Source organism: Anomalospiza imberbis, chromosome 29, assembly GCF_031753505.1.
Source record: "Anomalospiza imberbis isolate Cuckoo-Finch-1a 21T00152 chromosome 29, ASM3175350v1, whole genome shotgun sequence".
Taxonomy (NCBI): Eukaryota; Metazoa; Chordata; class Aves; order Passeriformes; family Viduidae; genus Anomalospiza; species Anomalospiza imberbis.
Genome location: NC_089709.1, coordinates 301,315 through 313,991, shown reverse-complemented (window position 1 = coordinate 313,991; position 12,677 = coordinate 301,315). Strand labels below are relative to the sequence as shown.

Genomic DNA, 12,677 nt, shown 5'->3' with positions numbered 1-12,677 from the left:
AAAGGAAGGATAAAGGGGGGGGGGGGGGGGGGGGGGTGGGAATTGTGAGGAATTCCAGAGTCTGGGAATGTCCTGATGGGAAAAGTCCCTTTTTTCTCTGGGATTTGTAAATATTATAAATAAATCCATGGAATTCCTAAGGAACCTTTCTTATTTCCAGGGTTTTTTTCCCTCGTTGGAGACACAAAAAAAAAAAAAAAAAAAAAAAAAAGGAAAAACGCTGGGAATTGGGGAAATTTGGGATTTGGGGTTGGGATTGGGTGGATGAAAGAGACAGGACTTGGATCCCAAATAATTCATGGAAAAGCTTTGGGAAAACCAGTGGGAAGGACACAAAGGGTGGGAGAGGAGCCGGAATTCGGGATAATGAGCTGGGAATTTGGGATATTGAGGTGGGAATTCGGGATAATGAACTGGGAATCTGGGATAATAAGACGGGAATTTGGAATAATGAACTGGGAATTTGGGATAATGGGCTGGGAATTTGGGATAATGGGCTGGGAATTTGGGATAATGGGAGCCAGAATTCGGGATATTGAACCGGGAATTTGGGATATTGAACCGGGAATTCAGGATAATGGGCCTGGAACCGCGACTGGGAATGAGCCAAATCCCGGGAATTCCCGGGGCTGGGAATGGGCGAAATCCCGGGAATACCCGGGACTGGGAATGAGCAAAATCCCGGGAATTCCCGGGGCTGGGAATGAGCGAAATCCCGGCAGAACCTTCCTGGGCCCGTGGGGTCTTTGGGATCTCTGGGGTCCGAGCACATCCCTGGATGCAATCCCCCATTCCCGGCGGGAATCCCGGCAGGGAAAAAGAGGAAAAGCTGAGCCGGGACCACCCCGAGGGGAATTTCCCGGGAAAGGGATCCCAGCTCTGGGATCGGGCCCTGGATCCGCGGCCCCGATCCCGGCCCCCGTTTTGGGGTCGGCCTGGAGCCCCCGGATCCCATTCCAGGGCTGGGAAAAGCGCCCGGAATTCCCGGCGGGAAGCGCTGGCAGGCGGGGATGGCTCCGCTCGCTCCCGGCTCATTCCCGGCTGGAATCGCGCCCGGAGCCGGCGGCCTCAGCTGCGGCCGCGCCGGGAACGATCCCAGAAAAACCCCCTCGGGGCGGCGGGGAGGGGATTCGGGATGGGAGTGTGGGATTCGGGGTGATGGATGTGGATTTGGGGTGTGGGATTTGGGATTCGGGATGGGAGTGTGGGATTCGGGGTGATGGATGTGGATTTGGGGTGTGGGATTTGGGATTCGGGATGGGAGTGTGGGATTCGGGGTGATGGATGTGGATTTGGGGTGTGGGATTTGGGATTCGGGATGGGAGTGTGGGATTCGGGGTGATGGATGTGGATTTGGGGTGTGGGATTTGGGATGGGGAGGGGCCGGGAGCGATCCCAAAAAATCCCCTCAGGGTGGCGGGGAGGGGATTTGGGAATGTGGGATGGGGATGAGGGTTTGGGATTTGGGATGCGGCTGCGCCGGGAGCCGCTCCAGGCTCTGTCCCCGCTCTGTCCCCTTGCATTCCCCCTCTCCCGTCCCTGTCCCCGTCTCTCCTGTCCCTGTCCCCATCTCCTGTCCCCATCTCCCGTCGCTGTCCCCGTCTCTCCTGTCCCTGTCCCCATCCCTGTCCCTGTCCCCATCTCCTCTCCCCATCTCCCGTCGCTGTCCCCTCTCCTGTCCCTGTCCCCATCCCTGTCCCTGTCCCTGTCCCCATCTCCTGTCCCCTCTCCCGTCGCTGTCCCCATCTCCTGTCCCTGTCCCCATCCCTGTCCCTGTCCCCATCTCCTGTCCCCATCTCCCGTCCCTGTCCCCTCTCCTGTCCCTGTCCCTGTCCCCATCCCTGTCCCTGTCCCCATCTCCTGTCCCCATCTCCCGTCGCTGTCCCCTCTCCTGTCCCTGTCCCCATCCCTGTCCCCGGCCCCGTTCCGGCCCCTCCTGCCCGGGCTCCGCGCCCGCCGCGCTCGCAGCTGCTCCCGGAACGGCCCCGGAGCCGCGGGCGGCGACACGCGGGGCTCAGCTGGCGACAGCGGCGGGGACAGAGCCAGGGCCAGCACCGCCAGCATCGCCATGGCAGCGAGCGGGGACAGCGGGGACAGAGCCGGGATAGAACCGGGACAGAGCGGGGACAGAGCGGGGATAGAACCGGGACAGAGCGGGGACAGAGCGGGGATAGAGCGGGGACAGAGCGGGGACAGCGGGGACAGAGCTGGGATAGAACCGGGACAGAGCGGGGACAGAGGGGACAGAGCCGGGATAGAACCGGGACAGAGCGGGGACAGAGGGGACAGAGCCGGGATAGAACCGGGACAGAGCGGGGACAGAGCCGGGATAGAACCGGGACAGAGCTGGGACAGAGCCGGGACAGAGCCGGGATAGAACCGGGACAGAGCCGGGACAGAGCTGGGATAGAACCGGGACAGAGCGGGGACAGAGCTGGGATAGAGCGGGGACAGAGCCGGGATAGAACCGGGACAGAGCCGGGATAGAACCGGGACAGAGCGGGGACAGAGCGGGGATAGAGCGGGGACAGAGCCGGGATAGAACCGGGACAGAGCGGGGACAGAGCGGGGACAGAGCTGGGATAGAACCGGGACAGAGCGGGGACAGAGCGGGGATAGAGCGGGGACAGAGCCGGGATAGAACCGGGACAGAGCAGGGACAGAGCGGGGACAGAGCTGGGATAGAACCGGGACAGAGCAGGGACAGAGCCGGGATAGAACCGGGACAGAGCGGGGACAGAGCCGGGACAGAGCCGGGATAGAACCGGGACAGAGCGGGGACAGAGCCGGGACAGAGCCGGGATAGAACCGGGACAGAGCCGGGATAGAACCGGGACAGAGCCGGGACAGAGCCAGGACAGGGGACAGGGACAGGGCAGGGGATGAGGACGGGGAACCCAAAAGTCCCGGGACGCGCGGGAGGGATCCCGAGCGCGGCCCGGGGAGGACGGGAGGATCCCGAAGGGATCGATCGGGAGCTCCGGGAGGATCCCAAATGCGGGCTGGGGGCGCTGGGATCTCCCTGGAATTGCAGCGGATTTCCCGATTTCCCGACGATTTCCCCGGAGGTGAACCGGGACAATCCCGGGAGCGAGAGCAGAGCCGGCCCCAAAGGCCGCTGTGTCCCGGCTGGACTCGGGATCGCGTTCCCGGCTGTTCCCGGGTTTCTCCCGGGCTCTTCCCGAGTTTCCTCCCTTTCACTTTTCCCTCTCCACCACAGGTGAATTTTCCGGCCGGGATTTATGGGATGGAGGCTCTGGGTGACCCCAGAGGGACCCGCAGCGTCCTCAGGGATCACCCGAGGGTTCCAGAGCCTCAGGATCCACCGGGAATTCCGCTCCGGGCTCCCTTTTCCCAATATCAGGTTCGGGAATGCCGCTCCGGGCTCCCTTTTCCCAATTTCGGGTCCGGGAATTCTGCTCCGGGCTCCCTTTTCCCAATTTCGGGACCGGGAATTCTGCTCCAGGCTCCCTTTTCCCAATTTCGGGGCCGGGAATTCTGCCCCGGGCTCCCTTTTCCCAATTTCGGGTCCGGGAATTCTGCTCCGGGCTCCCTTTTCCCAATTTCGTGACCGGGAATTCTGCTCCAGGCTCCCTTTTCCCAATTTCGGGACCGGGAATTCTGCTCCAGGCTCCCTTTTCCCAATTTCGGGGCCGGGAATTCTGCTCCAGGCTCCCTTTTCCCAATTTCGGGACCGGGGAATGCCGCTCCAGGCTCCCTTTTCCCAATTTCGGGGCCGGGAATTCTGCTCCAGGCTCCCTTTTCCCAATTTCGGGACCGGGAATTCTGCTCCAGGCTCCCTTTTCCCAATTTCGGGACCGGGAATTCTGCTCCAGGCTCCCTTTTCCCCCCTTTTCCCGGCCCGAATTCCCGCTGGAAAGGAGCACCGGGAGCAGCTGTCGCCTTTTCCCGGCCCGCATCCAGCGCGCCCCTCCCGGGGGGCTCCCGCGCAGCCAATGGAATCCCGAATTCCCGGTTTTCCATATTTATGAGGAAAAAGGGAGGGGGAGCAGGAGAGGCCAATGAGGCTCCCGGGGTCGGGCCCAGGGTGGATAAATTGGGAATTTTTGGGGGGTGCGGCGAATTTCCTCCTCGGAGGCTCCGAAGCGGCGCTGCTGCCCCGGGAATTCCGGGACTGATCCCGGATTCCCATCCCGGATCCGTCGCGGGACCTCGGGAGAATCCAGGGAAAGTTTTTTCCTTCCTCCATGGATGGATGAGCGGAGCGCATTCCAAATCCTGGGAATACCTGGAGGAGAAACCCCGGAGCCCGGGAATGGTGCGGGATTCGGGGTAAGGCGGCTTTTGCAGGGATCGGGAATGGCTCAAAAACCGGGATCCGGGCGGGAATTCGGCCCCAGATTCCCGGGAAATGCCTCGATCTCACTGCCACGTTTGGCTCCCAGATCCCTTTGGAAAAAGGGTTTCTCCTGGGAGGGCTGGGGAGCCGGGAAAAGGAAAAGAACCCGCCTGGAATTGGGGTCCTGGACACCTTTGGTTTCCAAGGAAAATTGTCGGGAATTTCGTCACGCCACGGGTCGGGAATGGGAGGAAAAGGGCGAGGGAGGAGGTGGGAAGAATTCCCGGGGTTGTGCTGGGAGAAGTGGAGGCTGCCCAGGAATCCTTGGAGCGGCTGGGTTTAGGAATGGGGCGGTTTTCCCAAAAAAAAAAAAAAAAAAAAAAAAAAAGGGAAAAGAGTCGCTGGGAGCAGGAATTCCACGGCAAGGAAAAGCCCCGGGATAACCTAGGCCGGGAGTTGGTTTGGATCCGGGAATGAAACTTGAGTTTTCCCAAAAAAAGTCTCCTGCTTCCCTCCCAGCTGTGGGATCCACCCCAAATTCCCGGGAATCCCAGATTCAGAGGGCAGCTCAAGGGGCCGAATTCCCAAATTCCCAAATTCCCGTCTCTCGGAGTGAAGCCGAGCCCGGAACAAATCCCGAACATCCAAATTCCCGGGAATTTCTTCGGGAGAGGCACTGGGGAAAATCCCACCCCTCTCACAGGGATTTTGGGAGCTCTCGGGCGGCTCTTCCCGAATTTTTTTTTTTTTTTGGGGGGGAGGTAAATTCCAGCCTTTAAAAAAATCGGGATTGGGGCCGTTCCTGCCCTGTCCCGGTGGGATCTGGGATCCATTCCCGGCCGCTTTTCCCATTCCAAAGTTTCTCCCCTTTTCCCCGTGGCGTTCCCGGATTTCCAGGCGCGGCAGCCGGGGATGGGGATGAGGAGGAGGAGGAAGAGGAGGAAGGAGAGGAGCATTCCCAGCTCCTTCCCAGCCGCTTTTCCCATTCCAAAGTTTCTCCCTCTCTCCCTGGAGGCGCCCGGATTTCCAGGGAAGGCAGCGGGGATGAAGATGAGCAGGAGGATGGGAATGAGGATTAGGATGAAGCTGTTAAAGATGAGGAGGAGGATGAAAAAGATGACGATGCAGATGAAGAAGAAGGAGATGAGGATGAGATGAGGATGATGAGGAAGATGAGGATGAGGAAGATGAGCAGGGGGCGGGGCGCGTTCCCGGCGCTCGGGAATTCCCTGCGGGTTCCCGGGAGCAGCTGCGGCCGCTCCATCTGCCGGGAGCGGAGCCAGCGGGGACAGAGGGACAGAGGGACAGGGGGACAAGGGGACAGGGGGGGACAGGGGGAGAGGGGGACAGGGGGACAGAGGGACAGGGGGACAGAGGGACAGGGGGACAGAGGGGAGAGGGGGACAGAGGGACAGAGGGACAGAGGGACAGGGGGACAGGGGGGGACAGAGGGAGAGGGGGACGGGGGGGGACAGCGGGACAGAGGGACAGGGGGACAGCGGGACAGGGGGACAGGGGGGACAGGGGGACAGGGGGACAGAGGGAGAGGGGGACAGAGGGATAGAGGGACAGGGGGACAGAGGGACAGAGGGACAGGGGGGACAGGGGGACAGAGGGACAGGGGGACAGGGGGACAGAGGGACAGGGGGACAGAGGGACAGAGGGAGAGGGGGACAGGGGGACAGAGGGACAGCCGCGGGGACAGACGGGACAGAAGGACAGAGGGACAGGGGGACAGACGGGACAGAAGGACAGAGGGACAGCCGCGGGGACAGACGGGCTCATTTGCCACACAAAGCCCGCCCCGCCCCCGCCGCGCATCCGCCACCTGCCACCCCCGGGGAGCCCCTGCGGCCCCGGCCCCCGAACCCCCCGAGCTCCCAGTGCGTCCTTCTCCATCCGGGGCTGGAATTCCCTGAGTTTGTTTCCCAAAGTCGCCAGGATCTGACGGGGAAAAGCTGTGGAAAATCCTTGATTTGTTTTTTTTTTCTTTAATTTTTATTTGATCTTACTTCGTTTTACTTTATTTTAATTTTTACTTTATTTTTATTATTTTTAATATTTTTATTTTATTTTATTTATATTATCTTATTTTGTTTTGTTTTATTTTTTAATTTAATTTTTAATTTTTTTTTTTATTTTATCTTATTTTATTTTTAAATTGTTATTCTTCTATTTGATGCCTCTGCCGGCTCCTTTCCCACCCGGAGCTGAAATTCCCGATCCTTCTTTTCCAGACCCGTCGGGATCTGACCCCTGGAGGCTCCGGAGCCGCATCCTGACCCTGAGAGCCCCAAAACCACGGGAAAAACTCGATCTCGCTTTTATGCCTGCGGCTGCTTTCCCGGATCTGTCCCCTGGGGAGGTTTTCTCCCGGAACACGGAATTCCCAAGGAAAATGCCCCAGTTCCCGGCTGGAATGTGATGAGGAGGAGGAGGAGGAGGAGGATCCCCACGGGCCTTGCTGGCAGCTGGGGACGGGCACCCCAAATCCGGGGGCTTCTCCTGCTGAGGTGACCCCGGAACACCGGGATCAGCTTCTCCCGAGGTGTCCCCAAATCCCTGGGGCCAGCTTGGAGGTGTCCCCAAATTCACGGGATCAGTTTGGAATCGTCCCCAGATCCCCGGGGTCACTTCAGAGCTGTCCCCAGTCCCCGGGATCCCTTTGGATCTGTCCCCAAGTCCACGGGATCAGTTTGGAATTGTTCCCAAACCCCTGGGATCCCTTTGGATCTGTCCCCAATCCCCGGGGTCTTTTAGCCGCTGTCCCCAAGGTCCCTTTGCTGCTGTCCTCAGTCCCCAAGGTCCCTTTGGCACTGTCCCCAAATCCCCAGGATCCCTTTGGATCTGTCCCCAAGTCCACGGGATCCCTTTGGCACTGTTCCCAAATCCCCAGGATCCCTCTGGATCTGTCCCAAATCCCCAGGATCCCTCTGAATCTGTCCCCAGATCCCCAGGATCCCTTTGGATCTGTCCCCAAGTCCACGGGATCCCTTTGGATCTGTCCCCAGATCCCCAGGATCCCACTGGATCTGTCCCAAATCCCCAGGATCCCTCTGGATCTGTCCCCAGTCCCCAGGATCCCCTCGGTTCTGTCCCCAGTCCCCGGGGTCCGTCTGCCGCTGTCCCCAATCCCCGGTGACGATGATGCTGAACTCGGAGCCGGCCGCCCTCGAGGTGCCCTCGGCGCGCCCCGAGCCCGAGCCCGCGTTCGGGGCCGGCGCCGGGGCCGCGGGCCCGGCCGGGAAGGAGCCACTGAGCCGCGAGGAGCGGCGGCGCCGGCGCCGGGCCACGGCCAAGTACCGCACGGCGCACGCCACGCGCGAGCGCATCCGCGTCGAGGCCTTCAACGTGGCCTTCGCCGAGCTGCGGCGGCTGCTGCCCACGCTGCCGCCCGACAAGAAACTGTCCAAGATCGAGATCCTGCGCCTGGCCATCTGCTACATCTCCTACCTGAACCACGTCCTGGACGTCTGACCTGTCCGTCTGTCTGTCCCTGTGTCCATCCCTGTGTCCATCCCTGTGTCCATCCGGCCGTCTGCTACATCTCCTACCTGAACCACGTCCTGGACGTCTGACCTGTCCGTCTGTCCGTCCCTGTGTCCGTGTGTCCATCCCTGTGTCCATCCGGCCGTCTGCTACATCTCCTACCTGAACCACGTCCTGGACGTGTGACCTGTCTGTCTGTCCGTCCCTGTGTTCGTGTGTCCATCCCTGTGTCCATCCAGCCATCTGCTACATCTCCTACCTGAACCACGTCCTGGACGTGTGACCTGTCTGTCTGTCCGTCCCTGTGTCCGTCCCTGTGTCCATCCCTGTGTCCATCCGGCCATCTGCTACATCTCCTACCTGAACCACGTCCTGGATGTCTGACCTGTCCGTCTGTCCGTCCCTGTGTCCGTCCCTGAGTCCATCCCTGTGTCCATCCGGCCGTCTGCTACATCTCCTACCTGAACCATGTCCTGGACGTCTGACCTGTCCGTTTGTCCATCCATGTGTCCGTGTGTCCATCCGGCCGTCTGCTACATCTCCTACCTGAACCACATCCTGGACGTGTGACCTGTCCGTCTGTCCATCCATGTGTCCATGTGTCCATCCAGCCATCTGCTACATCTCCTACCTGAACCACGTCCTGGACGTCTGAGAGGTCCGTCTGTCCATCCCTGTGTCCATCCGTGTGTCCATCCATGTGTCCGTCTGTCCATCCATGTGCCCACCCTGCCCCCCTGGCCCTGCTGCTCCCAGGGGTTTGGAGCAGCAATTCCAGAGGGACGGAAGAGCCAATCCTGGCAGGCTGGGACGGCAAATCCCAAAGGGATGGAGCAGCAAATCCCAGAGGGAGGGAGCAGCAGTTCCTGAGGAACTGGAGCAGCAATTCCTGAGGAACTGGAGCGGTGAATCCCAGAGGGATGGAGCAGCGAATCCCAAAAGCTTGGAGCAGCAAATCCCAGAGGAGCAGGAGCAGCAGCTCCTGGCAGGATGGGACAGCAAATCCCAGAGGGTGGAGCCGCAATTCCCAGGGGTTTGGAGCAGCAATTCCTGGGGAACTGGAGCAGCAATTCCCGGAGGGATGGAGCCAAAATTCCCAGAGGAAAGGAGCTGCAAATCCCAGAGAGCTGGGACAGCAAATCCCAAAAGGTTGGAGCTGCAATTCCCAGAGGAGCTGGGACCAGAATTCCCAGAGAACTGGAGCAGGAATTCCCGGGGCCGGCTCCCCCTTTTCCCCCCAAACCCTTCCCTCCCCTCCCCCCATCTCTGTGCCATGAGGATATTTATGGAATTAATTTATTTATTGAGAATTATTATTATTTATTATTTATTATTATCATTAATTATTAACTTATCCACTGTGTCCTTGTGCAATTTTGGGGGAAAAACAAAAAGGCCCTGTCCCTGATCCCAAACCCCATTAGGGTCAGTTTCCCCGTTCCCAGTCCCATTTAGGGTCAGTTTCCCCATTCCCAATCCCATTTAGGGTCAGTTTCCCCGTTCCCAGTCCCCTTTAGGGTCAGTTTCCCCATTCCCAAACCCCTTTAGGGTCAGTTTCCCCATTCCCAATCCCATTTAGGGTCAGTTTCCCCATTCCCAGTCCCATTTAGGGTCAGTTTCCCCATTCCCAGTCCCATTTAGGGTCAGTTTCCCCGTTCCCAAACCCCTTTAGGGTCGTTTTTCCCCATCCCGGCAGATCCCAAACCCCTCGGGGGCCCCGGCCCCATCTGGCCCCATTGTCCCCCTCACAATGGGAACTCTCCGCTCTCATTGAGATTCCGGCCCGGCAGATTGGGAATTCCGCCCCTTGTCCTGGGCCCCTCCAAGGCTTTCCCAGGCACAATTCCCGTTTTTTTCCCCTATTCCCATTTCTCCCTATTCCCGTTTTTTCCCCTATTTCCCATTTTCCCCCTATTTCCCATTTTTCCCCCCTATTTCCCATTTTTTCCCCCATTCCCATTTTCCCCCATTCCCATTCCCCCCCATTCCCATTTTTTCCCCTATTCCTGTTTTTTTCCCCCATTCTCATTATTTTCCCCCCATTCCCATTTCCCCCCCCATTGCCATTTTTTCCCCTATTCCTGTTTTTTTCCCCTATTCTCATTTCCCACCCCCATTCCTGTTTTTTTCCCATTCCCATTTTCGCCCACTTCCCATTTTCCCCCTATTCCTGTTTTTTCCCCCTATTTTCTATTTTCCCCCCATTCCCATTTCCCCCCCTATTTCCCATTTCCCATTTTCCCCTCTTTCCAGCCCTTCCCGTCCTCTCCCTCCTCTCCATCCTTCTGGAAAATCCCATTCCTTGGGAAAATCCACCTGGGATTGGGAGAAAAATCAGGGAATTGCTCCGGGGGTGTCCCCAATGTCCTCCCAAGGGTGTCCCCAATGTCCCCAGTGTCCCCTCGGGTGTCCCCAAATTCCCCTGGGGTATCCCCCCCTGTCCCTCCAGGGGTGTCCCCTGGGGGTGTCCCCACTATCCCCAGGGGGTGTCCCCAGTGTCCCCTGTCCCCCCTGGGGTGTCCCCCTGCCCCCCCAGGGTGTCCCCAAGGGGGTGTCCCCAGTTTCTCCTGGGGTGTCCCCTGGGGGTGTCCCCAATGTCCCCCAGGGGTGTCCCCAATGTCCCCGGGTTTGTCCCCAATGTCCCCGGGTTTGTCCCCAGTGTCCCCCGGGTTTGTCCCCGATGTCCCCGGGTTTGTCCCCAGTGTCCCCTGGGGGTGTCCCCGGGTTTGTTCCCAGTGTCCCCTGCGGGTGTCCCCGGGTTTGTCCCCAATGTCCCCCGGTTTGTCCCCGGTGTCCCCTGGGGGTGTCCCCGGGTTTGTACCCGGTGTCCCCGGGTTTGTCCCCGGTGTCCCCTGGGGTTGTCCCCGGGTTTGTCCCCGGTGTCCCCGGGTTTGTCCCCAGTGTCCCCTGGGGGTGTCCCCGGGTTTGTCCCCAGTGTCCCCTGGGGTTGTCCCCGGGTTTGTCCCCGGTGTCCCCGGGTTTGTCCCCAGTGTCCCCTGGGGGTGTCCCCGGGTTTGTCCCCCCGTCCCCAGCGGCCGCCGGGGCAGCAGCGCCCCCTGCCGGGCCCCGCCGGCCCTGCCGCCCCCTCCCAGTTTGGGGCCATCGCCCCCTGCCCCCCCCCGTCCCCTCCCCCTACTCTGGGGACATCCCCCCCTCACTCTGGGAGCCCCAAACCCCTCTAGGGCCGTGTCCCCAAACCCCTCTAGGGCTTATTGTCCCCAAACCCCTTTAGGGCCGTGTCCCCAAACCCCTTTAGGGTCCATTGTCCCCAAACCCCTTTAGGGCTCATTGTCCCCAAACCCCTTTAGGGCTCATTGTCCCCAAACCCCTCTAGGGCTCATTGTCCCCAAACCCCTTTAGGGCTCATTGTCCCCAAACCCCTCTAGGGCCGTGTCCCCAAACCCCTCTAGGGCTCATTGTCCCCAAACCCCTTTAGGGTCCATTGTCCCCAAACCCCTCTAGGGCTCACTGTCCCCAAACCCCTCTAGGGCTCACTGTCCCCAAACCCCTTTAGGGTCCATTGTCCCCAAACCCCTCTAGGGCTCATTGTCCCCAAACCCCTTTAGGGTCCATTGTCCCCAAACCCCTTTAGGGTCCATTGTCCCCAAACCCCTTTAGGGCTCATTGTCCCCAAACCCCTTTAGGGCTCATTGTCCCCAAACCCCTCTAGGGCTCATTGTCCCCAAACCCCTTTAGGGCTCATTGTCCCCAAACCCCTCTAGGGCTCATTGTCCCCAAACCCCTCTAGGGCTCATTGTCCCCAAACCCCTTTAGGGCCGTGTCCCCCTCCCGCAGCCCTCTGAGGGGAGGGGAGGGGCGGACCCATAAAGGCCCGGGGGGGGCGAGCGCCCCTTCCCAGCTGCCGCAGCCCCATCTGGCCGGGAACGACCCCCGACCCCATAAATCATCCCGGGGAAAGACCCCGACCCCATAAATCATCCCCGGAGCGGGGCGGGAGCGCCCCGGGGCAGCTGCGGGGGCAGCCCAGGGACCCCCCGGCACAGACCCCATAAAAATGGGGTCACCAGGGACCCCCCGGCACAGACCCTATAAAAATGGGGTCACCAGGGACCCCCCCGGCACAGACCCCATAAAAATGGGGTCACCAGGGACCCCCCCGGCACAGACCCCATAAAAATGGGGTCACCAGGGACCCCCCCCGGCACAGACCGTACAAAAAATGGGGGCGCCGGGAGCCGGGTTTGGGGTCACAGCTCAGGGTGGGGCCGCTGGTCCCGCTCATCAGGGCGTGAAAAAATGGGCTGGGGGGCACTGAGCCCGCCCCATAACCCCATTGCCCCATAACCCCATCGCCCCCACCCCATAATTCCCCCCGATCTCCCTGCCCCATCGCCCCCAGCCCCATAACCGCTTGCCCATCGCCCCATAGCCCCCGGCCCCAAAATCCCCCCAATCCCCATCTCCCCCCGCCCCAAATCCCCCCAAAGCCCGCCCAATCCACCCAAAATCCCCCAAAATCCCCCAAAACCCCCCCAAAATCCCCATCTGCCCCCGCCCCCCGCCCCAAATCCCGTTCCCCTCCCGGCCCCGCCTCCCCATTGAGCCCAACCACGCATTTCAATCCCACCAATGGCAGCGCGGCTCTCTCCCCCTGCCTCACGCCATTGGCCAGCGCCGCAGGGGGCGTGGCCCGCGCGTTCCCACCCTCGCCCATTGAGCGCACGGCTGTTCCGGGCAGCGGCCGCGCCCCCCCGCGCTCCGCGCGCCTTGGGGCGTCCTTGGGGGGCTCGGGGGGATCCGGGGTCCCTCCCTCTGGGGGGGCTGAAGGTGCTGGAGCCCCCCGGGTGTCCCCTGCTGGCTCATGGGGTGCTGCTGGCCCTGAGCCCCCCAAAAAATGCCTCCCACCCCCCTGGCTCTCCTGAAGGCT

General features: G+C 60.6%; 1 protein-coding gene across 1 annotated transcript; it reads left to right on the top strand.

The window, feature by feature from the left end:
* Positions 1-7,447: 7,447 nt before the first annotated feature.
* Positions 7,448-8,212, top strand: NHLH1 (nescient helix-loop-helix 1). The gene has a single exon (XM_068175085.1). It carries the CDS (start codon positions 7,448-7,450, stop codon positions 7,775-7,777), a length of 330 nt encoding a protein of 109 aa, XP_068031186.1. The 3' UTR covers positions 7,778-8,212.
* Positions 8,213-12,677: the final 4,465 nt, after the last annotated feature.